The sequence below is a fragment of the Leuciscus leuciscus genome, assembly GCF_965113295.1.
Source record: "Leuciscus leuciscus genome assembly, chromosome: 13".
In the NCBI taxonomy this organism is placed as follows: domain Eukaryota; kingdom Metazoa; phylum Chordata; class Actinopteri; order Cypriniformes; family Leuciscidae; genus Leuciscus; species Leuciscus leuciscus.
In genome coordinates, this window is record NC_138737.1 from 17,331,844 (window position 1) to 17,359,070 (window position 27,227).

The window sequence follows — 27,227 nt, forward strand, 5'->3', positions numbered from 1 at the left end:
CTGGCACCAATTTATACAAACTATGTCATCCAATCTGAACTTTCAAAGCTGATGGGTAATAAACAAGCTTGATAAACAAGTTAAAGCTAAGCCACATTGTGCCATTGACAAATCAGCGATGTTGCTGACCAACTCAAGGAGACATAACATGATTTCCAACAAGTTTAATAAATTAAAAATGTTGTTACTTTTCATACAAGAAAATGCTATATGGATGTAGTTTTTGTAGTATTTAAAGCAATATATATTTCCTTCGAACTTCATTGTTCAATGTGTTTAGCTGATGATGTGCATCTGTCCCAATTCAACAAAAAAATCCTGTGAAATGTAATGCCATCAGTCTGTCATTATCATACTATTATATTATGCTACTTTAAATAATTTGTCTTGAAATATTTACATTTAAACGGGTGTAGAAACATAAAAAAAAAAAAAAAACGTAAAGGCTGTACGTAAACAGATTTTATCAGTCAACCATCACGAATACTGTGCCACCTTCTCTGTATCTTCTCTGGTCACGTCACCTAGGTAACGCCTCACGCATTTCCGTCATGAACAGCTTCCCTGTGAACAAGACATTTGTAAGTTTTTTTTTTTTTTTTTTTTTTTTTTTTGGGATGTACGGTGTTTAGGACCTGGGGGTTTCCATGGTTGACGTATGAGAGAGCATGTGACTGACTGAACTATAAAGAACACGAGGAAAGATAACGTCACAAACTCCAAAAAGAAAAAGAAGAACGCCACAAACTATCCGCAACATTCTCAGCTTCGACTCATCACTTAGCAGCAGACATGGATTGCGGAATGATAACATCCAAAAGCGTTCTTTTGCTTCTCAGTTTAATATTTTGGGTGAGTTTGTGATGTTCTTTTTTATATAATTTCTGTTCAGTTCTGTTTTTGTTGCCTAAATATAGCCCATTATTATGAGGCTTACAAATCTATGCTGTCCATGTGGGTTTTGCTGTTGTTTGATGACTATATTTGTAGGAAGAAGGGTCCTTATAAGCAGCACAATAGTTTGTATTCATTCCAGCGGTTGTTTCTCCTCCTCCAGACTTAAACGTTTAGTCAGAGTTATTTGCTTTTGACAGCGGGCTGTTCTCTAGAATGTAATTTAATTTAGGGTGAATCATTTGTTTGCTCTGTTTATACACTTAAAACAACCATATGAAAGGGCTTCAGTGCTTTTTGCTATGCTGCCTTTAAACGTATACATGCACTTGTTTATTTCAGAGTTGATGTAACTGTCAGAGCTTCTAACTTGATTTCAATGGAAATAAATATTTTTGATGCCCATATTGTCTGTGCCATCATGTAGCCCTAATCATCTGACTGGGCTTAATGTCATGTGCCCTTTTCTGGCTTCAGTGGGCACGAAGGGGAGTTCTGTAGAAAACCAACACTTCTTACTCTTATGATGTTGCTAAAATTTGCAGAAACCAAGACAAACTGTAGGGCTGAGACCCTCCGAGGCCCTGCGGTTCCCATCCTTTCCAGCCCTGTCTGCATTTGCATTTTTATATATATATATAATTTCCCCCAAAAAGAACAGCACAAGAAGTAAAACCTGAAACCTTAAAATCTGAGAACTGAAAGTTCTCATTGTAGCATCTTCGTCTTCTGAAAAGCTGATTTATTGCTGTTGTCATGTGTACTTCTCTACCTCAAGGGTTTCTGTTTTGCTTTTACCGCTTCTGCTCAAGCTGAGGCACAAGACCAGCATTCCAGGAAAGATTAGAAGGCAGGAAAAGGTTACTCATGGTCTCGTGACTGTGCATTGTGACTGACTGACTGCTGAAGAAACCGATCATGTGCTAGCGAGTCATACATAACCCAAAGTTTACTTGTTATGAAATGACACCTTATGAAATCATATGAGAGATGATGTATGTGTTCTTATGGAACTGAACTGTGTAAATTTCAACAACAAAAAAGTGTCCAAGATAAAAAGGACCAATCTTTTAAAAATCTAGTTTAATTTTTTATTTTTTTTCATTCGGGGGAGAATTTATACATTATGACTTTTATCTTTTACCATTTTCAACAGATGTTTAAATTGAATGGTCATTTGTGAGTATTGAGAAATCCACTCGGGATTTCAGTTTACATCTTGATTGTGTGTGTGTGTTTTAGCATTTTAATTTCGATTTTTTTTATGTGATTATTGTAATATATCAATAATCATTTAAATACTTGGTCATGAAATAGTTATGGAAGTTTCCTGCTGCCCCCTGGTTGAGAACCACTGCTCTAAAATGTCATGTGGTGTAACCATCAAGTAAAAAGTAATGAGATATTTTTCTTACACCTTGAATACATGTGAGTGTACATGCCTGTATATCAGTATTTGTTTTTAATCAGGTTATAGATTTTTTTTGTGTGTAAATATCATGAAATCATTTTGGGGGGAGTCCCACCACAGACATTACTGTGAAGTTTGATGTCATTGACCCACCTCTTGTGTCGTTCTTTTTCAGGGTGCTGGAGTGGCCCTTGCATATGTTGGTTCTTATGTGATAAAGAGCTACAGCAGCTTTGAAGACTTTGTGTCTGATAAGTACAGCATCATCCCAGCAGCCATTATAATCGGTGTGGCTGTGGTCATGTTTGTCATCGGAACCGTTGGCTGCTGTGCAACTCTGAGGGAGTCCAAAGTCGGTTTAGGCTTTGTAAGTATGAGCCATACATCTGCGTACCTTTGTTTCAGGTTATTTTATTGAAAAAATAGAGACTAGGGTCCTTGTGGTGGTTTCTATTCCTATTTAAATCATTTTGGATAGTACTGGTTTCATCATGGTGTTGATTTTGGGGGATTTTTATATTTGATGCTTTTCTCTGAATTTTTCATTTAGTTTCTTATCATCATCATGATAATCTTCGCAGCTGAGGTGACCGCTTTTGTGTTTGGCTTCATCTACAGGGGCAGAGTAAGTTATTCTCATATAACTTCTGAATAACATTTTCTTTTTTTTCTTTTTTAAATGGGATATGTAGAAATCTAAATCATTGGAAATTGTTTCCCGTGATGTTTACAGATTAAGGGTGACCTAGAAAAGTCAATGAAAGACGTCTTCCAAAAGTATGACGGTCTGAACACTGAAACGCATGCAGTGGATTACTTGCAATCTCAAGTAAGACTAAAAGGTTCCTTCCTATCATTGCAATAATTTTTGGTTGCACAGGAAATGATAGACACACTGGGCAGGAAATGGATGCATGAAGGAGTCTCCTGACCTTGTTTTTTTTTTTTTACTCCATTTTTACATTTCCAGTTGGAGTGCTGTGGGGTGAATAACTTCACAGACTGGACTACAACACCATGGTTTGGCCAGCATAACAACTCTGTGCCACATTCCTGCTGTAAAGCAAACAATACACAATGCACGGGTCAACTCACCCAACTTGATCTTCTGAATACACAGGTTTGAGCGGCGTGTCATTTTGTTTGACATGGTCAATTATTGTTTTCAGTGAACAGTGTTATTTTAGAATTTATATGCTATTTTAGTATAAATATAAATATATATATAAATATATACACATACATGCATATACATACACAGTAAGTTTGAGTTGTTTTATTTATATTTAGACTTACATTTATTTCAGTTTTAGCAAGTTTATTACTTCAACCTCAAACTTATTTCAGTTTATAATTTGCATTTAAATGTTTCATCTAATATTAGTTTATTTTATTCCATCTTAAGTAACAATAACAACTATTAATAAGTTTTAGTCAACAATAACTATATTGGTATTCAGATCAGCATATTTCCAAGCAGTTTTCTTGAAATATGTAATTGTTTTTAAACCATTTTCTTCGGGGGGAAAACACACTCTTGTTTTTACAGGGATGTGAAGCTAAACTGGAGCAGATGCTTCAGGATGTGCTTAGTTATGCAATGTTGGTCATCCTGGGATTTGCCATCATAAAGGTACATCAGTTCATTTTAGCCTCATCATTATACTTGTTTATCTGACAATGAATTTTCAACAACTTGTTTTGTGTTTCTCTCTCTTTTTCAGTTTTTTGGGATGCTCAGCATTTGTGTCATCACCTGCCGAAGCAAGAAGAATGACTATCAGCCTCTGTATGCGTGATAGTAAAATATGAATCCCTCTCTTGGGACAGTCTCTATTTTCTCAATACTGTGCAGCTACACACAGCACCATAAAGAACAGATTTGACAGTTTGAATATGTGACAGTATTCTAAACATTCTGTATTAAAAAAAAAGTTAATTTTAATATCTTTTGGTTTGAACAAGATATGCTGAAAGGAACCACAGAGATGTGTGTGGCCAAAAAAAAAAAAACACTGTTATCAAATTATCACAGAGGGTTTGAAAAAAACGTGTTACATTTTTGGAGTAGTTTTGATGGTGAATGTTTTCCTGCCAAATAGGTTTATAAAATATTACACCCAACTCCACAAAGTTTAAGGAAATGTTACTATAGCAGCACTTTACCAAGTGTGTATACATTTAGATCAAACTTTTGAGTTGATAGATGCACTTCATTTTTAAGGGTTTTATGCATTTCTGTGTGCTTTAGTTTCTACATTGTCATATTCAATGTTTTTTTTGTGCTGCTATCCAAATTAAGTCTTAATAGTCATGTATGTATATTATATCTATTACAATTATTTAGCTCAACAAATGATTATTAAATTATGGAAATAAATTGGTCTGGTGAGTGTATTTTTGACATGGTTAAGATTACAAAAGTGCATGTTAATAATTAACCTCAAATGACTTGTTTATCAATACCATTTCTGAGGACATACACGTGAATTTAGATAAATTGTAGGCGTTGACTAGTTATCTGTTTTGTGCTGACACAGTTGTGAAGATACTGCTCATGAAATTAAGCCATAAAGGCGTAAACTGTCATTATCAGGAATACTCCGTTGGCACTATGTACTCATTTTCAGGTTTGTCGGGTTTTAACTTGAGAAAACTCCTAACGAACGAGACAAGGCCCATTAAGTTTAGTGCTTTAAAAGTAATAATACAAAAAACAAAATAAATACTTAAAAAAAAAAAAAAATTTTATCGTGCCAGTGTCTGATTCTAGTCGTGCAATTTGCAATTTTATCCATTAGAGGTCACTGCAAGCTAAAATATTTACTGAGGACATAATTAGACAAATAAAGGCGATTGAGAGTTTTTCCTCTTCATAACAGCATTTGAATAATCCAGCTATATACATTATCAATGATATGAAGCATATGCAAAAATTGACGAGTGTGGAAGCAACTAAACAAAACACACTGCCACATTTGTATCTATATCTATACACTCCCCGAGCTGACTCTGGTGTTTGGACAGAGGAAATGTAGACGAGCTCTTCATTTATCTGATTTCCTCCTTTCACCACTGACTCCTCAGTGCGGTAAACTGACCTCAGTCAGGATGAAGCGTTTGGAGGGCAGCCAAACACTTTCTCTCCTGCCGAGGAATCCAAAGAGAATACTGCATCTCAGCACTGCCGGAACCGAGGTGTTCATTTTATTTCCAGGAACTGTTGTACTTGAGGAGTGAGAGTGTGTGCAAGTACAAAACATAGAAGCAAAGCTCTGGGAGACCTAATCTTGACATCTCCGTTCACTTTATCTTGTAAAAAAAGAAATAAAAAAAGACCATTGATCAGAGTGAAAGGAAACATTGCTCAGTCAGTCAGACAAAAAAGTAGTTGGATCGTTCTCTGGAAATGGTGGCATCAGTGTCGTGTTATTTTATAACCGTATTTAATTTTTAAGGGAACACATATATATCTGTTGTGTGTGTAAATGCAGTGTACAGACATTACCACAAAAAAAAAACGTAATCTATTTTTTATAGTTAATAAATCTACTTTGTAAAACAATGAGTGTGTCTGTATAGTGAAGCACTTTTCATGTTGAAAACAGATGCCCTGACCACTGACCAGTCAAGAGCATCATTTAAGCACAGGATGTGTTTGTCCAGCACAAGCCCGCAGGTGTCAGGATCACCGTCTGATGGACGGGGAGAGCGTGACGTCATCAAGGGGGCACCGACGAGTTTTGCCAAAGAAAAGCTTGTAGATCCACACAGTGGGAAAGGGACACCGGGAGGCGAACGAATGCAGTGTATCTCAAATGAACGCTCTCTCGGCGGTTTCTCCCGTTGACACTATCACGGGTAAGATCTTATGTTATTCTCTGATAACACACACGGAAAATTCCTCTCGGCAGCAGCAGCAGCAGTAAACTGACAGACTAAAACCTCCATCTACCGGACTGCACCAGTGCCGATTCAATAACAAACTCTGAACTACGAAAACATCACTTTCCCGGTGGAAAAGTATGTTCATTTGTATTTTTTTCCAACACAAATAGAGCAAACCCGTGGAGCAGCTGACAAAGGCAGGCGACGGTAAGAGATCCAGGAGCATCGCTGCCTTTGTAGTTTTCTCCGCGGATGGGCCGGAAGATAAGAAGATAGTGTTGTCAGAATCTGATTCTATACTCTATTTCTTAGGTTTATAGGCTCTTTTGTCACTTCTGCGTAGACTTGCGAGTGAAACTGCTCTTATTCTGTATATTACGCACGGGTTTGTCTATGTATCCGTTCAATTTCAGAACCAAATACAGGCGTTACTGTTGTCACACAAAGGCGAATGAATGCAGCGCTGCCTATTGTGTGTTCAGCTGGACCCACAGCTTCATTTGTGCTTCATTCACAGGCTTAAGTTCTCCGTTTTTATTATTTTACGTTAGCAAACGTTGTGCGTAAATATGAACAATAAAAATAATTCAGCGTAATAAACGTATACATTCTGTTTTAACGTTCAACAATAAATTGCATCCGCTTCCACGGTCAGCGCCATAGTCATATGCATTATTTATAAAGTTTGGCTCACCCACTAGTCGGGTCCCATTGGTTTACTAGATTCCTCACTAAGTAATTCATTTTTTATTTTATTATTATTATTATTCAAAAGTTTTAGCCTACACAAAAAGGAAACGCTTTTGAGAAATCTCAATAAAAATGATCATATTACTCTAAACGTATCGGTGTTCTAGAAAAATCTGTTCTACTATTCTATTCTATTCTATTCTATTCTACATGAATGGGTCAGGCACCTCATGGGTGCAACCATGTTGACATCACATGACCTGTGGTGCCATGCTATTGATGAGTTACTACTACTTCTAATTATAATGTTAACTTTTTTATCTATTGCTCAAGGCACTTTACATTACATAAACAATAAAAGTACCAATGTCCATTAAATGGATGTGTGTAGTGTGAGATACTGTTTGAGAAAAAACATACAAAACTAGAGATAAACAGCTTCATTGTGGAGTAGCTTCAGTTTGGTTACAAAAAAACAACTTGATGCATTCATGTCATTATGTGCCCGTATAAAGTCCAAAAACACTAGCATAGAATGCAGAAAGGAAATTCCCATTCTTTTTCTCCATAGAGGAATTGATTTTTGTTGATAACTTATGATATAAATAAACCATTAAAAACAGACCTACTGTGAGCTAAAAGGTTTTTAATCAGTGATATATGCTTTTGTTGAAGCTGTCAGTCAGCATTATTTCAACCAATTTCTTTTAAATCGTGTTCAACAGCAGAATTACTGGTGTAACACTACCCATGATTCTGTGGAGAAATCTCCACCAATCAGAAAACAAAACAAGCTAAAAAAAAATCACCAAAATATATCGTTTGTGCCTACCTATTCCCATGTTTCTCCATCAGTTTTATTTTGATTGTCATTCATAAAGCTTCATGGGATTTTAGTTTTTCCCTCATTTAAGCCGGAACACACTCTGTACCTTTTGTCTTTTTGTCCGATTTACAAATACTTTTTGCTACATATCAAAGTGTGTAATGTTTTGATTCACCTTGTAGCTGGTTGGTTTGGTTCATGACTTGGTTTTTGGGATAAGTAAAGGGGAAAAATACTTTCAGAACCAATGTAGCTGAAAAGTGACCGGACACTGCTGCACTCCATTGAGACGAATAAGAGCCAGCAAAATGTAAACAAACTTACTAAGTTCACCTTTACGAATTCGGAAAACAAGAAATAGTATTGTAGTGATATCAGACTATTAAAGGGATAGTTCACAGAAAAATGAAAATTCTGTCATCATTTACTCAACCTCAATTTGTTCCAAACCTGTATGAAACACAAAAGAAGATATTTTGAAGAATGTCTGTAACCAAACAGTTGATGGACTCCAATGACCTCCATAGTATGGAAAAAAATACCAGAGAAGTCAATGGCGCTCATCAACTGTTTGGTTACCGACATTCTTCAAAATATCTTCTTTTGTGTTCAGCAGAAGAACAAAATTCATACAGATTTGGAACAACTTGAGGTGATCTATCCCTTTAAGTCTATGGAATAACACTGGATGCTTTTTTGCTCATTATTTATATAATAAATGTAGGAAACCATTAAGCTGAAATATTATAAACTATGAACTATAAAAATGTTCATTTAATCATACTTCTAAAGCATACTTGTCCATATGTTTATTGTAATTGTGATCAGTATCTAATTATTTGTTTTTCTCCTCTGAAGGGAATGCATGAGGAGCATGGAGGGTACAGGACAGCCTGGAGCCCGAGACGGCAAGTGAAAGCTCTTAGATTATGGATGAAACTCACCCACGATGCTGCTGCTAATGTTAAAGTCAAACATCACAGAGAACCTCAAACTCCAGCGCAGGGGTGTAATTCAGTTTGAATATAACATGCAGTGTTTTTGGGGTAGAGATGAATCCTGGGAGACTGCGTTTCAGAGTGTTTGCTGTGTGCAGCAGGCACTGGCTGACTGTGGGATGTTGCTATGGAAACACTTGCCCTGTACTAGGGTGTTGAGTTGTATTCCACCCAGTACTGTGCCCCCATTGCTTTGCTAGTGTGCCACTGTGATTTAAGATCTCTCTCTTCAAGAAAAAGTGTTAATGTTTTCATGCAGCTGTAATTTGAGTTATAGATTGTAATAAAATATTACATTATCCGGTTATTTATCATTCTCCTTACTCTCTCCAGCCTCTCACAGGCAATGCCCAATTGCTCCTCTCTAAGCAATGGCCTGGCGAAATACATCCCCATTCCGATATGGCTTTGACCTGGGGGGACATTACCAGGATCTGCGTCCTCTGGGCGTGGGAGCATCGGGGCTCGTCCTCTCTGCGGTGGACAGGCGGAGCGGCCTGCGTGTGGCAGTGAAGAAGCTGGTAATGCGAGATGTCGTCAGCGTAAAACACGCTCTGAGGGAGGTGAAGATCACCCGCCGCCTTCAGCATGAGAACGTGGTCAGGGTGTATGACGTGTTGGGGCCGTCCGGTCACCCTTTACCCCGTGACCTGACCCATGTGCCGGCAATATACATTGTGCAAGAGTGTATGGAAACTGACCTGGCACGGTTACTCGAGCAAGGGCCGTTGCCAGCTGAACACGCCACCCTGCTTTTTTATCAGCTGCTTCGTGGGCTCAAGTTCATCCACTCTGCCAACGTGCTGCACCGTGACCTCAAGCCTGCGAACATCTTTATCAACACGGAGCAAATGCTGCTGAAGATCGGAGACTTCGGCCTGGCTCGCATTGTCGACCCACATTACTCGCACAAGGTAAGAGTCTCAGCAGCAGGGCAGGAATGACTGCAGCACATAATTCACTCACTTCACTCACTAGAAAGAATAACTGGTATCTACTAGATAAGTCTTTGTTAGTAGAAATAGTACAATGGTTTCCAATAGAGATATCTGACTGATATTTATTTGTCAATTCTCAAAAATGTATTTGTTATCAGTGCTGTAGTAGTTGGTCTATTGATAAATGGCACCGTTTGGTGAGTCTCTACAATATTCATTAGTTAAGTATCATGGATAATAACATTTTAACATTCATTCATTCAAGAAAGCATAACAATTAGACATTTGCCAAAAAATATTGTTTAGTTTTGAAAAATAAATAATAATATATAATATATATTATGTTCTTATTGTTGTAGTTTAATTATCATTAAGTTATACATGATTTAATTAAAAAGAAATATAACAATAATAATCACATATTCATAATTAGCGTAGCAATAAGACATTGACCAATGAATGGATTATTTGTGACCATTTTTACCTTTGCAAAAATGTAAATAATTGTAATAATAATCATTTTTAAAATAATCAATACATATGTTTTTATTGTATTTTATGATCATTTATACAGAAAACATATAACAAAATTAAAAATCTGTTCTGTAACCTTTGCAAAAATGTAAATAATTGTAATAATAATCATTTTTAAAATAATCAATACATATGTTTTTATTGTATTTTATGATCATTTATACAGAAAACATATAACAAAATTAAAAATCTGTTCTGTATATTGATTATTTGACATTGGAAATATGGAAATAATTTGTATTGGTCATAAAAAGATGATATCGATTATATCAAAGCTCATCAAGATGTTAATCTAGTTTGTTGAGTTTTAGTAAATGTGTGTGTATATATATATATATATATATATATATATATATATTGTTCATGTACCAGGTTATTTTTTAGAGTTCCAGGTAATCTAATATATATTAAAGCACTATTACAATCTGATGCGGCTACTGTGGGATGGTACCGAAGCACACAGTACTTTTTGTTAGGGTTTGGTTCACTTCATGTTGAATAACTGGATATATTAGTTCATTTTTGGGAACTTTTAGATGTTAGTAGTATGTACTGTCATATTTTTAGTCTGTACTGCCTTACAAGCTTTCATCGCGGTTCACCCTGCAGTTACAATCTGGCCTTGATTAGCAGAATCACATTTCCTATCAATTATCATGTGCTACGGGCTATAAAGATAATGACATATTAATCCATTTACAGCTTTATCATCCACATAACCTCCTTAAGAACAGAAGTATTTTAGATCTGCTTTTAATCTTTTTGATGGTTCTCATTGTCATAGGTCTAGGCAGCTACACATTAAATTTAAGCAGTATCTGTTATGCTACATACATTTTTTTATTGTTGTTATGCATCTGGAAGTAATTTTATATTCCTAAAAGTTAGTTTAGACAAGTTTTGTACATAAAATACCTATTAATATAGTTTTTTAAGCTTGTATAGTTGTTTGGAGAGTTTATTGAAGCATTTTTGGGCACAGTGTTTTGTTTTATGCAGATATTATTATTATTTGATCCTCCTGGTGAACCTACATTAACCCTATTAATATAACAACTACAGTCTGTCTAAAGTTACTTCATTTTTCGGTGCATTTTACATAGATAGATGTTTTCAAACTTTGACATTATGCCCTATTGCATTACACAATAATTATGAACAATTACCTTGATGTTATAGGAGCTGAAAGATTAATGTGGCACTTTACTGTCTCATTGTGCTTCTGTATTATTTAGCAGAGCTCACTGTGTAACACTAGCAGACCAGGAGGACAACATGAATGGAGAGCTTTGTGTGAGACAGGACAAGGTGGGGTGAATGATCAGGGAAGGGGGATAGTCACAGTTTGGGATGGAAAGAACAGCTAGAATAAAAACAGCCTTACCCAGAAAATTATAGATGGAATATCCTTGCAAGAGCCCTGTTTAAAATACCATGCACTGATAGTAAAATAGCTGAGATTGCAGACTCTATAAAAGCAGCATCCCTCTGCTCTCATGTCGCTCAAAATATTCATTTATTATCAAAATGTCAAAGCTGCTTTGTCTTCAGTGGCTTCAAAAGTTGTACACTTTAGCCACATTTAATGCACAATTAAGACAATTAAAGAAAAGTTTTTGGTATGTTTAACTATAAAACAATATATTTATTGTGCAAAATTCATTTAAAAGTATTCTTCCGATGTTGTCTCATTAGGAATCATTAGTGGAATATGTTCTTATTAAATACCAGTTTATACTCCTGCAGTGCCAGATCTTGCTTCAAAAACATAAGTCAAAAATAAGGAATCCAAAATAAGCATCTAATTAGCCAATCACATGGCAGCTACTCAAAGCATTTAGGCATGCAACACCATCTGCTGAAGTTCAAACTGAGCATCAGAATTGGGGAAGAAAGATTATTTAAGTGACTTGAACATGGCGTGGTTGTTGGTGCCGGACAGGCTGGTCTGAGTATTTCAGAAACTGCTGATCTACTGGGATTTTTTACGCACAACCATTTCCAGGGTTTACAGAGAATGATCAGAGAAAGAGAAAATATCTAGAGAGCAGCAGTTCTGTGGGTGAAAATGTCTTGTTGATATCAGAGAAAATTACCAGACTGGTTTGAGCTGAAAGAAAGGCAGTCAACAGTACCTTAAAAAACCTTAGAAAATCATCTCTGTGCACACAACACATCAAACCTTGAAGTAGATGGGCTACAACAGCAGAAGACACACCGGGTGCCACTCCTGTTAGCTAACATCAGGAAACCGAGGCTACAATTTGCAGTGGTTATAGAAGGACAACAGAAGACTGTAAAAACTTTGCTTGGTCTGATGAGTCTATTTCTTCTGTGACATTCAGGCGGTAGGGGCAGAATTTGGCATAGACAACATGAAAGCATGGATCCATCCTGCCTTGTATCACCAGTTCAGACTGGTGGTAGTGGTGTGGGGGATGTTTTATTGGCACACTTTGGGCCCTTAGTACCAATTGATCATCATTTAAATGCCACAGCCTACCTGAGTATTGTTGCTGACCATGTCCTTCCCTTTATGACCACAGTGTACCATCTTCTGATGGCTGATTCCAGCAGGATAACATGTCACAAAGCTCAAATCACCTCAAACTGGTTTCTTGAACATGACAATGAGTTCACTAAACTCAAATGGCCTCCACAATCACCAGATCTCAATCTAATGAAGCATTTTTGGGATGTGATGTGACATTTGCATCATGGAAGTACAGCTGACAGATGATGACAGATGATGACAAATCTGCAGCAACTACGTGATGCTATCATGTCCATATGGACCAAAATCATTATAATATACTGATTTGGTGGTCAAGAAACATTTATTGTTATCAATTTTGTAAACAGTTGTTTTCTAAAACTTCAAAGTTGCTGATTTTTTTTTTCCTTTGGTCATGTCTCATCACCTTTGGGATACCAAGTGAGCCTGGACTGCCTCCTGTGCCCCTGTGTAAAATAAAGGTGCAGGTTGTATTAGTCTAAAGAATCATTAGTGTATCATTGTACCTCTGAGTATAGTGAGCTTGAGTGAATTAAGGGCAGTAGTTCCCTTCACCCATTCCCTGAGCGAGTGCATGCAACTCTTCCATTCAGTGCTGAGAGCGTCTGTTCCCCTCTCAGCATGGAGGGAACATTCAGTTCCCAAATCTAGAGGATCACAGATAAGTGAACTATGGATTCACAGCAGCATCTGGATCCACATATGCTAGCAGTGCAGGCAGGGGACTGATAGGGCCCCAGATGGTTATACTCATTCAATACAACATGAAAAATAAAGATGATGTGGACACTGCTCTTCATCTATAATTCAAATAAGGAACCAATGGGCCCATTCTCATGTTCTGTAGCTCATTTATGATGGCTTGACCAGCGTAAGCAGCAATTTAAAATAAGTAATCCATAGATAATGAGATGAATAAAAAGCTATATTAAATTCCTTAATCATATTTCATGACTTTGAAACAGATTTGACTCATGATTGTTTTGGAAACTTGATAAACAAATCAATCCACAAGAGTCAAATTTAAAGCTGTCATGGAGATATTATATTATAGGATTTTTGTGATAATTTTTTATATAAATATCATAACAGAATAATGAATCCATTAATAATCTAATAAAATTTATCCTAAAAATATTTATCCTATTTGTGGATTTCTGGCCAGTGAAAAAGTTGGCAGCAGAAAACATCCTAAATGTCGAGTCTGTCTCAGTGTGCAAGTTGAACTGACAGTTCTTGACAGCTCGAAATCAGCATTACCGACATTTGTTGGTCAAGATGCCTGATTCCTGACATTTTGTCCTCATTATTGCTAATTTTCAGTCGTTGCTCATTTTGTTGGCCTCACTTGCTTGTGATCGTCAACAGTTTCAATGGTCTGAGGGAATCAGCTCCAGTGAGAAGACAAAGGCCCTCTGTTTAAACAGGATGTGTAAATATCATTCTCGTTTGTGTCACCATCACCCTTCAGATCCACCCTACTGAGGCTGCCTGCTAAAATCCCACAAATAATTCATCACCTGAGTCCTGGGGGAGAGTGGGAGGTGAGAAAGAAGAGGAAAGGATGAAGGAAGGCAGGAAGGATGAGCTGATGGGAGATTTATTGGGAGTCATGGGGTTACTGTATATCAGCTGATTCTCATCAGACTTCATACAGATACAGTCACATGGCATTTTTTACACCCTACTGTTTTTTTTTAAATATATATTTATTTTATACTACACAATCACTACAGTTTGGTAGAAGATTAATACTTTTATTTTGCAAAGAAGCATTGAAGACATTTATAATGTAAAAAAATATTTGTATTTCAAATAAATGCTGTTCTTTTGGGCTTTCTATTTATAAAATAATCCTGAAAAAAGTGTATCACGGTTTTCACAAAAATATAAAGCAGCCAACTTTTCTCAATAGTGATGATAATAAGAAATGTTTCTTGAGCACCAAATCAGCATATTCGTATGATTTCTGAAAGATCGTGTAAACATTAAGCTTTGCCAGCACAAGAATGAATTACATTTTAAAATATATTAAAATAGAAAAGTTATTTTAAATTGAAATAATATTTTACAATATTAATCTTACTGTATTTTTGATCAAATAAATTTATGATATTTTTGATATATGATATATTTTTAGGTTTACTTAAATATATTTAAATTCAGACAGATTTCTTTTTCAGCTTGTCAACCTTAAAAAAAAAAAAAAAAAAAATTATCATGTGAAGTACACCATTTAAAGGTATAGCGGAGGATCTTTCCAAATTTTAGATAAGACCCGCCCTCTCCACTTTTTGAAAAGTTTGATTGATTCACCAGAATGATTGACAATTAGGAGGACCAATAGTTTAGACTACCCACCAGGAAGTAAAACATCCTCCGCTATACCTTTAATTGTTGTGCATACGGTGTGTATATGTACTTTTTATCTTTGGCACGCAGGGATACCTGTCAGAGGGAATGGTCACTAAATGGTACCGTTCACCAAGACTGCTGCTGTCTCCAAATAACTACACTAAAGCAATCGACATGTGGGCCGCAGGCTGCATTCTGGCTGAGATGCTCACAGGACGCATGCTGTTCGCAGGTAAGACTAGAAGAGCCCTCAGTAATGAGCAAGGGGCCGTCATTAGTGTTTCTGTTGCTTTATTGGGTTTTTTATAGATCTTGCAGTTCACTTGAGACACAAGAACATCAATCTTCATTATCCGGACTCGGTCTTAGAGCGTCCTCTTGTGGCTGTACTCGGCAAAGTAAAAATAGATGTTTAGACCACCTTACATATCAATCGATTTCTTTTTCTATCATTTTCATTTCACTGTACTTCATTGGCAAGATTGAAATAAATACAATATTGCAAAAGTATCAATACATGCAGCAAAAGCAGTGACAAGAATAGAGTTTTTTTTATTAATGATAAAAATATGGTACAATACAAATAGCGGTAACAAATAGTTATGGACTATACAAAAAAAGAGTATTTAGTGTCAAACTATATTTTTATATTGGCATGATTGTTATACATTTAAGCAAATTTAACAAAACTAATAGGAATACAAAGCATCAGTTCAAAACAAAAACAGTGACCTGACAAGAAATGTATCAATGATAAAAATAAGGTACCAGTAAATTTTTTTTTTTAAATATGGTTACATTTATACAGACAACAATTAAAACTGATGGGGAAAAAAATGAAAAAAGATTGCTTCTTTTCTGTAAGAATTTACTACAGAAGCTTGGTGTAACATATAGTTCTTGTTATAAACTGTACGATTTTTATTTATCAGATATAGGAATAGATTAGCAGTCCTAATGAGATGAATTTTTTTTTTTATATTTTTTTTTATAGTGCACCCTGATGTAAATAGTCCTGGTGCAGTCAGACAAAGGTACGACACCTCTGTTTGTTTCTCTTCTCTAAGGTGCTCATGAGCTGGAGCAGATGCAGCTGATTTTGGACACTGTGCCTGTTATTAGAGAGGAAGACAGACAGGAACTGCTGAAGGTCATGCCCTCTTTTGTAGGTCAAGGGTGGGAGGTCAAAAAGTCACTCAGAGAACTACTGCCAGAGGTGGAGGAGAAAGGTAAACTGAGCATATATTATTATATTTTTAATTATGTGAAACTGTGATGCATCAACAATTTCACTCACTGAATCTACATTTCAGGCATTGATTTCTTGGAGTGTATCCTCACCTTTAATCCCATGGACCGGCTGACAGCAGAAGCAGCTTTGTCTCATTCATACCTGCAGAGATACTCGTGTCCTCAGGATGAGCCCGTCTCCCTGCAGCCGTTCCGCATAGAGGACGAGTTAGAGGACAGTGTGGTCACTGAGCACGGTCATGCGCTCAGCTCCCACTGGGACAGGTACACCTCTCACATGTCACACATGAGGCACTCTGACTTATCAACAACCAGAGCTGTGTCATTTGTTACAGTTTTCCTGGTACTCACAGTTCCACTGCTGCTGACACAGACCAACGACAATATAAAAAACATAAACTCTTGCTCTTTTATGAAGAATGTTGTTAAATCTATATAGCTAGAAAAAAAAATCATTGTTTAGTTCATTTAAAGTTTCAAAATAAGTAGAATCCACACTTTTTAAAGTAGAATCCACACTCTAAGGTTTTATTCATGTTGTATTTTTGCATGGACTTTAAACTAAACTAAAAAATATAATTAATAATAATAATATTAAATAGAGTAAATAATACATTTATGGATCATTTTAGGTATGCTGACTGAAAACAACATGGAAAGAAATTAATCAAGACTTTACTGATTTCAGAACACTAAAACAGCTAAATATAAGACTTAAAGGTGAACTAAGTAACTTTTTTACCTTAACCGAACAGCTTTGGAGTCATTGGAATAGTTACATGACTTTTTTGGGGGTTGAATGGTGGTCGTCTCGCACCCCCCAAGCGCCTGTGAGCCGAAAAACCACCCTTGCAACTTTGAGCCGGCGGGCCGCGGGCCGCATCGTCAGGAAGTATCGCGTGATATCATGTCTCGCTATGTAACGAATTGCTTTTCGGCAAAAAAATCAGCTAAAATCCTGTCATTATTGCGCGAATGAAGAAGACGTTTTAAAGAATGTCCCATCTGCTTTGATGTCGTTGATCTACTAGCCTCTGGTGTCTGAGAGTCGCCAACGAGTTTTTCGACAGTGTTGTCAAATATCTATTCCGAAGCTGTAGGGGGAGCTCTATAGAGAAACCTGCGAGCAAAAAGCGAGAATACAGCGAAGAAATTCCCGAAACTGCATAGCCCTGCTTTAATGTAATATATAATCAATCAATTCAATAATTCAATAATTAATTTAAATAGGATATTCTTAATTCATGGATAAAACAATATAGTATTGAGAACGAAAACGCATGTATGTTGTGTGACAGTATACTGGATCTGTGCATAAGCTCTTAAAGTGACAGCAGCCTAATAAACCTACTGATGTCTGTCATGTTAATCAAAGGACAAAAGACAAAGAGAAAATCGCTTGCTGCTCTTGACTGAAGAACTTTTGTAACTTTAATTGTAAGAATGAATCTGTTATAATAAAAACTATCCAGTGTTATTTTACATTTGATTACTTTATTTAATTTCTGTATATTTCTTACCCAAATACTACCGTTAGACCCACCTGAAACACTTAAAGCAGTGTTCATTTCATTTGTTTCTCTATTCTATTGTTTGCAATTTGTCTATTTGTTCTTATATTATTACTGACTGTTTACTTGTCTTTTTTTTGTAAATTTAGATCAGAGTTCCAAATAAAGCCTCCCTGTGCTGTGTGTAAGCTATTTGGGACAAATGATCCAAATTATCAAAAAATAATAAAAATGTCTATATGGCAGATTCCCCCATGGTATCGAAAAAGGTATCGATTATCGTATCACATCGTATCAAAGTTTGAAATTCCAGTTTCGTTACAACACTAGTTGCTTCTAAGCAACAAATATATTTCTCATAACGAATAAAAATATGAAAAAATTAAATGAAAACATTTTATACAGCTCTCTGAATGTTTTGGAGGTCTCTTTCTGAAAACAGTCTCTGTCTTTTCGTAGAAACTATGTACAGTACAAAGTCAGAAAAATATTTTAATATGACTTCCAGGACATAGTATGACCAAGATAAAGCTTTTATTAGTTTGTTGCAACTTTATTATTATGCAGTTTACCATCTTATATGCAGCATGTCTTTGCAAAGCAAAGAAACGGGTTTGTTACCCTACGGGTACATCGTATGGTTTGCCAGAAAACCCCCCATTATTTTAACAATAGTAAGTAGCAAACAAAACCAGTTTGAGCTGAGATTTGTGGACCCAATAAAGTGCAGAACTTGTGGTACTACAGCATAATGAAACTCAGAAAAAAAAAAAACTAATTCCAGTTTTGAAAGAGCAAATTAAAGTCTGCAGTTGTTCTTTGATACTCTTTAATTATAAAAGTTTGTGGGTACATGTGCTGGAAGAGTTAAAACAAGGGTCACGTAAAAGGCAATTTACACAGATGGGCACTGAAATGCCCAGAGGACCTTCCAATGATGTAGAATGCCGATCAAATATAGAAACTTATTAAACCCCTGCATAATTAAATCTCATAGCGGACTCTGTGACAGCTTAATAATAATGTCATTGTTGTCTTCTATGTATCCATATGGGCACATCTGAAACAAAGTCTTCCCTTTTCTGATCAGAACCAACAGTGAGAGGTGAAAAAGCTTGTTAGCTTAGACCAAAGATCAGGAATGAACTTTTAAAACATATCAAATATTAGCAAAGTGTATAAATGCTGATGTTTAAAGGAAATGAATGTGGATGCCGCAGATGGTCTTCATTACCACCACTTGACTCTTTTCTCTGTTTGAGAAGTAATGCACTTACATGGTCAGGACAGAAGTATTTGATAGCACAGACAAGTTTACTGATTGATTTGATCACACTGATCAACTGTTAACATGTCTAATGTGCAGCCTGATATTATTACGATTAAAAATAACTATTTTATATTGTAATATTTTTATTCCTGTAACTGCCAAGCTAAATTTTCAGCATTATTACTCCAGTCTTCAGAGTCACATTATATAAAAATGTACTAACACAGTGTGCATGATTTTATTTTTTTTATCATATATGCTGGTTACGCAATGTCTTACCCTATAAACTTCCAAGTTCATTAATGTAATTCAAAAAAACAAAATTGTGGGAAAAGAGATGCAGGTGTTTTTAACCTAAAACATTCCTTTAAATAATGCTGTGACTAATTGCTAATATTCACTTATTTATACCTTGAATGAAATGTTCATATGTATGCTAAAACTGCGTATACACTTTTTCCAGGTATGATGGGAGTCTGTCGTCAGACGTTTATTGGCGGCCGCAGGAGCAGTGTGGGTGCATGCAGAGCGTCTCAGAGCTGGGAGAGGCAGAAGACGACGAAGTTCAGAGAGATCCACGAGCGAGCTCGACGGCCCACATCGAGGAGGCTCAGGTTGACCCTCGCAAATACTCCCACAGCAGCTCCGCAGAGCGCTTCCTGGAGCAGTCCCACTCGTCTCTGGAGCGCGTCTGCGGACAATTCACAGAGCTGGACTGCGGCTCCTCCTGCGATTACAAGGTGGGCTCTCCGTCCTACCTGGATAAGATCGCGTGGCGAGAAGGGAAGCCGCAGCACTACTCTGAACCCAAGCTAATACTGGACCTGTCTCACTGGAGGCATAACAGCATGTCTGCTCCAAGAGGGGGCAGCGTGGAGAAGCTTCTTGCCGAGCCCGGAGATCTGTTTCAGGAGATCTCGCGCTGGGTGGAGAGCACACAGTCTGGACTCCACTCGCCCGGTTCACCTCAAGAACCTCTCACCTCCCCGTGTTCCCCTCCTCAACCGCTGTCTCCTACAATGCTGTCTCATTCTCACAAGCAAATCCCAGCACCTTTGCAACTGTCCAGCCCTCACCAGCTCCAAGAGGACAGGAGTCTTACCCCATTCTTCTCCGCTCCTCCATCTCTGCTACCCACATCTCCTTCCTCTCCTCATCATGGTTCATCTGATTATCCGTCTTCCTCCATTTGTGAAATCGATGAAGAGCACGCGCAGATGGATCCTTCCGGAGAGGAACATTTTGACCTAGATGTGTTTATCTCTCAGGCTCTGAGGCTTTGTAGTCAGAGCGAGGCACTGTCGGAGAACTCGGATGCTCCCAAACCAGGCAATGTTAGCCACGTTCATAATATCTCAGATCACAGACCCTCCAGAACACAAACTCCAACCCCTGAAATTGTCAAGGCTCACGGGTGTCATAAAGAGCACTGGTAGAAGAGATCTGTTACTTCTTATTTAATGATTTTAAAGATGTTCGATTAGTGCATCTTATTTAAGATGGCATGAATGAATGTGAACACTGAGGACCTTTTGAGGACCAGAAGATTTTTGAGAATGTTGTTTTATTACCTGAAGCTGAGATTCTGTATTCCACCAAAAATCCAAAGTATTTACCTTTAGGAAGAGGATCACCAGGCAAAAACATCTGAGATTTCAGATATTAGTCGAATGGAGCCCTGAGGGCACATGGTGATGTGAACATTATTTGTTCCCCCCAAGAAACTCTGTTCTCTCTCTCTCAAGAAAATTTGTTTTTGCGAGAGACATCTGTGTACTCTCGTATTTGATTTCACGCACTTCAAATTCTCTACAAACTATTCCATCTTTTTGAACATTTGAAAACTAATTTTGTTAGACAAATTTTGCAAATTTCTTGGGAAATGAAAGGAAAATGCAAAAAGTATTTTTCCACCTTTCAACTAATTTCCCTCCATAACTATATCTCTTTAGGCCCTCTGTATATTTGAAACTAAAATGTTTTATTGAATGTTACTAAAAACATTGTGCAAGAGTGAAGGATTTGTCCGTTAATTCTGTTTAGCACAAACTTAGGTCAGCATAATTTTTAATAAGAACTTAAATTATTAAAATAAGTGTGTAATCGAAGTAATTTTTTAACTAAGTTATCTAAAAAAAATGGCACTTTTGATATTAAAATTTTCACTCACAAGGAAATAAAGACGTGATTTCAATGGCCTAGAAAAAGGTGTTTCATTCTACATAAGGCATCCCCCATTATTGTCCACCACGTATAGACGGACTATACGGTATATGCCAAGACAGTTTACATATTACACTGAATGGGAGAAACTGCTACACATAATATAGTAGAACAAGTACTTCTAAATAAAAGGGCCAATTGGTAAAGTCACTGCATCACTGGGACTGCACATGCACATTGGCTGGCCAACTTTAAATTTTCATACAATTCTTTTAATGCTATTTGAGGATAAGAAACAACATTTTTGGGACAGTTAATGTCAGATTCTGTTGCAGATTTGAAATATGTTTGAATGTGAATTTAGCAAGAGATTTCAGTATTTCCCCATTCAAGTAGATTGGCCGAACAGTGAACAGACTTTCCCTGAAAGAGTTTTTGGAATAGATCAGTCTGACCCTCTTTATTACTAACCCCCGTCATTGGACACTTTTGATTGAAGAATTAATCATGGCTGTCAAATATGCCTGGGCATAGGATATTTCTACAATATCATTGGTAAAAGAAAAACATTGCACCCACGCTGTCAGACAATGACAATGTCAAGATTCATCAGGCTCAAATTGTGAAAGAATGGTTTGGAGGGACATGAAGAATAATTTTCACACATGAATAGGCACCTCTGAGTATTGTTAGACTTTACAGAGTGCTTGTCTCTGGCATTGTCAATACAAGATCTTGACCAAAAATGTATACACCTCTTGATGGAAATAAATGTTGTGACTTCCATCAAGAGGTGCATACATTTTTGGTCAAGATCTTGTATTGACAATGCAAGAGTCAAGCACTCTGTAAAGTCTACTCCAGCACATCTCAAAGACTTTCAATGAATTTAGTGTTTAGACCTATTCATGTGTGAAAATGATTCTTCATGCTCCCTACCAACCATTCTTTCAGTTTGAGCCTGATGAATCTTGACATTGTCATACTGGAATATGGCTATGATGTGTCTATCTACATGGTTGTTTAAGAAATGAAAAGCTACACACTCCATCAGTTAGGTAACATGCTAGAAACATAATAATCACTGCAATAATGATCCAATCATAGACACTTAAGCATCAATCAAACAAATTGTAATAAAACATCAATCAACAAATTAAAACAGGAGATCGGAAGATTGTTATTCTTTGTAATTTTAATTCCCATAATTTAATTAGTTAAAATGCAGACAACTTTCACAAAAAAAGTTCCAAAAAGAAAGAATACAGCAATACAGTACATATGCAGATAAGTGGGTTTGTTAAATCTAAAGCCCTGTCTTCAGATGGTACCAGACAGTTAACAGCATAGCATTCACTTCATCATGGAAATAGAGACGACACAGCAGGCAATCAGCAGGCCAGCAGAGGATTGGGCTACATTCTATTTTCAATTGCAGATAAGAACATGGAAACTTAAATGATATTAGTACACTACGGGAGAATGTCACTATAGGCTGCCAAGGACAGTTATGAAACCTTTTGTCATCACACCGGTTGAGGATATGGATGATTTTGTTTGCACGACTCCTACCTAGTGATTCCTTTGGATATGTCCAATTATAAAATGTCCATCAAAAAAAGCACAAAATGGCACTGAAGTTTTTTGATCTAGCATAGTAGTGTCTAAAATGACATTCTTTGTAACTGAGTCAGAACAAACTACTGCAGCCCAATGTTCAGTTACACAAATACCTGAACGCAGACAATTGCGCAACTCAAGTGCGCATCACATTTCCCAATGATATTGTACGGAGCCCTTAAAGGGACATAGTGAAGGGAAAAAAATATGAGATAGGAGGAAAAATGATGTCAATGCTTTTGCGTTCTGTTGTGAAATGTTCCCTAACTTTTGAGTTCTTTGCAAGCGAGCGCAAAGTTTCTTGGGGAACCGCAAAAGCATTGAAATATATTTTTTCCATCACCATATCGCTTCAGGGGTTTCGTACTATAGAGGGAATTAGCGTAAATTGCTTTCAGATAAACTACTTTCTTGATAGAGCAACAGTCTGAAGAGAATTTAATTGAGAAATTTAAAGACAATTTTTATAGCAAATTACCTAGATGAAATATCATTTGGTTTAATGTTAGATACATTTGAAAGCAACTAAATCATCCCCTTTAGGCAACACAAGAGCGCATGTGTGCTGGTCAAACGCAGAGCGTCTGCATTCGTGTACTAGCGTAAAGTGTTTCTGGCTTTTTATTTTGACTGCGCATGTGAATGATTTCGCTGGTGTGCCGCTATAAAACAAACCAAGTCGTAGCAGAAAGGCTAATTATATCGCCAGTTTGATACAAAATATCGGATGCAGGTTAGTAAAACGTTTCGCTGTGTCTGACTCTCAACGTCGGTAACGCCACTGCTGGTGAAGGTCCGATTGACCACAGTCTGGCAGCTCAATATTGCATTTCAGGGAAACAAAATTACAAAGGTATTCAACCTTACTTCTCAAAAAATAATCATGAAAAACTGTTGAATTTTAACAACTCGCAACCTCTCTCTCACGCAAGGGAGAGAGATGTCCCTGGGCAAGAAAAAACGATGGATATATGGAACCAATCCACATTACTAACACCTGTCAATCATCTTTAAGAAAATGTTCAGTGGTATTCAGCACTGAATTTTCTTGTAATAGTTACTGGTACTTTCACACAGTCGCTGCTCAGGAGCCCAGTTTACTCTCCATGTAAGAAGTCGCCACTAGGTAAAACTTATATATGTAGAAAAATATAGTTTAATGAAATTTATATATCTATTCATTTCTTTTTTTCTTTTTTTATCTTATCCACCATGTAAAGTTGCGTACTACATGTAGCAGTGTGAGTAACACAGGATCATGATGGATCACACTGCTAAAACACAAAATGACATGAAACACCTTTGCACTATGCCTGGTTATTTCATATTTAATTTGTGATTAATAGTTAGTTGATTGGCATATTTAGGCAACTGCAATGAGTTATTCTACAATATGATTACAATGTAAACACCACAGTACTGAAGTTACTGTATCCAACAAACAGTAAAGCACAACATTACAAGGCAAATGGCCATTTAAGCATAGATTTGTTCTTGATGAAAAATAAAAACAAAATTAATACACACACACACACACACACACACACACAAAGAAACAGCAACACTTTGCATTGGTTCAAAGCCACACGTTTGTACAGTTTCCAAATCAGGTGACTATCCCGAGGCAGATTACAATGGTGTCTGACAAACATCTAAGCTCAGTTCAGCTGATAAGCATGGTCATTTTTTGGACGGAAATCATGAGACTTTTTGGTTTCTTGTGGTGTCAGGGCCACAAATAGGTTGTTACATATTGACCTTTCATTTTATGACACGTTTGTGTCTCTGAACCACATATTGACCTGATGTTAAACAAGTTCCTCTTCTGATAAAGCTCAATGTGATATCAGTACTGAAGGCTTTATCAGTGAGGCTGAATCAAGTAGCTGGATGCTGATATGAGATTCACCGATAGCCAGACCCAGCATCTAATACTGCCTCTCCAAAAAACCATCTATGTGAACTGGTTAAATCTACGTTTGTGTGTTTGTGCTGGTTTTATGGGTTCACCCAAGTGCCCATTAGGGGATTTTGGCTGTTTCGGCACATACAGGTTTTTATATTGGCATCATCCATTGGGCTCGAAGAACATTTTATACTAGGGCTAGATTGAACTACTAGCATCCTTTATATAATTTCCGCAATACAGAGACAAACTGATCTCTTTTGTTTGGACATCATTTAGATTGTTGTAATTACAAAGACTGTCAAAGAGTTTGGCAATTAAACTTGACCATCAGAATCTTTGGCTATTTTCCAAAAAGGGAATAAAATCAAATGAGTTCAAATCACCTATAGATATGTATAAAAAAATAAAATAAAAAAAAAAGCTGAATTATTGAAAGTTTACATTGAATACCTCAGATATGCTCCTTTATCCCCTCATTAAGGTTTAATATCTTTAAAATGATGGTGAATTCCTAATATTTCACTGACATGGGCATCTTCTAGGTTAGTCGATTGGAGAAAAAGAGATAAATCGTTTAAGTTATTCTTGATATACCCTGACAGGATTATGAATGTAGTGTCTTGTCATAGGAAAGTAAATGTTTAATATTTGATCATTTTCATATGCTTGGAAGAGCATACGTTTCATGCAACTACCAAACCTGGTCTAAAGTCTCCTTATATGTAACAATATAAGACCTCGAAATAAGACATAACTAAAAATCTAAAATCCAAAGCTGAATATATACACAGTAGAAATTATAGTACTATACATAGTTCAAAACATGATTTTGTCTTCACACCTTTGTTTTTTTTTAAAAAGGTCTGAATGGTAACATATCGAAAAATAAATACAACAATAAAAGAACAGGGAATTCTTGCACATTATCCACTAGAAAAATTATTAATCTTATAATATGTCATGTATTATGAGATAGCACAGTTTTGTCACTTGTCTTTTATGTGGCATAGAGGGTTGACTGAGGTATGATTTTAGCAATGCAGCTAACATAGGTTTTGAACAGCAGGATGCTTCTCAGTGTCATTTACGCAGAAGTTTGATGTTTCAGCGAATGGCAATAAAGGTGCGGTTATAACACACCACACATGGCATATTTCAAAACATTACATTTAGAGGCCCAGGAAGTGTTAACTATATTTTGTGCCAATATACTGTGAATTGTGCCATAAAAGTCCCGTTCTTCATGTACATATATTTTATGCGAGATTGGCAATTGCAACGGTTTCGAATGCACTGAGTATGTGCACATCTGTCCAGTTCTGTCTACTCCTTTGAACATGTAGGACCACAGATGTACGAGAACTATTTTTTGGAACTTTGAAAATGTACCATTTCATATCACTGAGTCAAAGACCTTGCGGTTTATGGTAACATTTCAACAAAACAATAGAAAAATGAAACGGAAATAAATACTCTTGACAAGATTAAGGATATTTAAGTCAAAGGATTCTGGACGCTTTTCCAGGCAGCATTTGAAGACTCTCCCTACCCTCTGGTTGTCCCCTTATATCATGATATTGAATTTTTTTTCTGTCTCAGTCTTATTTTTTTCATCATTACCCTCCTATACCTCCTTCTCTCTTCTCCATTTCCCGTCTCAGACGTAAGGCAGTATGCCGTAGACGAACAGGGCCATGACCGCAGCGCTGAAGAGGCCTGCTACAGGGACCGTGACAAACCAGGCCAGGAAGATGTTCCGGAAGAGACGCCAGTCCACAGCCTTCTTAGAGCGGATCCAGCCCACCGCCACCACTGAGCCCACCTGCACCCACAGCAGAGGCAAAATCAGCAGTAGCACGATACACAAACATGAAATGAAAGCAATAAAACATGGATTTCATCTTTCAGATGGGGAACTAGGGATACAATATCTATGGAATGTATTTTGTTATTCCTGAAGGCTTTTTAAAGACCCCATGAAATCACAATCATAGTTTTATGTCCTGTTGAATCAGGATGTTAGATTGATGTATATTAAAGTGTTCACCCCATTATTATTGTACATTTTTTGTGGTCAAAAGCGCTGGGGGCAGCATAGCTTAGAAATTGAGACATCTTGTTGTTAACAGACTGAAATGTATCAAAATATGATTTATATAAAGATGTAATATATAACAATATTTACTATACAGAAATGATGTTTAAAAGGCATAGTTCGCCCAAAACAGACAATTCTGTCATCATTTACTCACTCTCATGTATATTCCAAATAGGCAAGACTTTCGTTCATCTTTGAAACACAAATGCATATATTTTTTTATATCCTCTCAGCATGTTTGTCACTTCAACCACGCACGTATAAAAATACATCATAAAAGTAATCCATATGAATCAAGCAATTTAATCCAAGTCTTCGGAAGGCAAATGATTGATCAGATACCGGATTATATGATG

At 36.7% G+C, this 27,227-nt stretch overlaps 3 protein-coding genes across 11 annotated transcripts in view; 2 read left to right on the forward strand and 1 right to left on the reverse strand.

Annotated features, from left to right (window-relative positions):
* The first annotated feature begins 651 nt into the window (after positions 1 to 651).
* On the forward strand, positions 652 to 4,685 carry tspan36 (tetraspanin 36). The gene is made up of 7 exons (XM_082188398.1): positions 652 to 852; positions 2,481 to 2,672; positions 2,856 to 2,930; positions 3,039 to 3,134; positions 3,276 to 3,425; positions 3,855 to 3,938; positions 4,030 to 4,685. Exons 1-7 carry the CDS (start codon positions 793 to 795, stop codon positions 4,102 to 4,104), a joined length of 732 nt encoding a protein of 243 aa, XP_082044524.1. The 5' UTR covers positions 652 to 792; the 3' UTR covers positions 4,105 to 4,685.
* A 1,174-nt stretch (positions 4,686 to 5,859) lies between these two features.
* On the forward strand, positions 5,860 to 24,404 carry mapk4 (mitogen-activated protein kinase 4). Of its 5 annotated transcripts, none has more exons than XR_014211130.1 (7): positions 5,860 to 8,617; positions 9,041 to 9,621; positions 15,137 to 15,281; positions 16,117 to 16,278; positions 16,363 to 16,564; positions 19,545 to 23,122; positions 23,155 to 24,404. XR_014211130.1 is itself a non-coding variant. In XM_082188362.1 (7 exons), exons 3-7 carry the CDS (start codon positions 9,079 to 9,081, stop codon positions 20,515 to 20,517), a joined length of 2,025 nt encoding a protein of 674 aa, XP_082044488.1. In that variant the 5' UTR covers positions 5,860 to 8,019; positions 8,568 to 8,617; positions 9,041 to 9,078; the 3' UTR covers positions 20,518 to 24,404. The 5 variants fall into 5 exon arrangements, 4 of the variants coding, with proteins under 4 accessions (XP_082044488.1, XP_082044489.1, XP_082044490.1 ...); XM_082188362.1 differs by having other exon boundaries at positions 5,860 to 8,019; positions 8,568 to 8,617; positions 19,545 to 24,404; XM_082188363.1 differs by having other exon boundaries at positions 5,860 to 6,400; positions 8,568 to 8,617; positions 19,545 to 24,404.
* Positions 22,420 to 27,227, reverse strand: part of slc20a2 (solute carrier family 20 member 2) — a 46,138-nt gene continuing 41,330 nt past the window's right edge. For all 5 annotated transcript variants that reach the window (XM_082188369.1, XM_082188370.1, XM_082188366.1 and 2 more), the window contains one exon: positions 22,420 to 26,595. In XM_082188369.1, the coding sequence (XP_082044495.1) occupies positions 26,431 to 26,595 (165 nt within the window). In that variant the 3' untranslated portion in view covers positions 22,420 to 26,430. The remainder of the gene's footprint in view (positions 26,596 to 27,227) is intronic.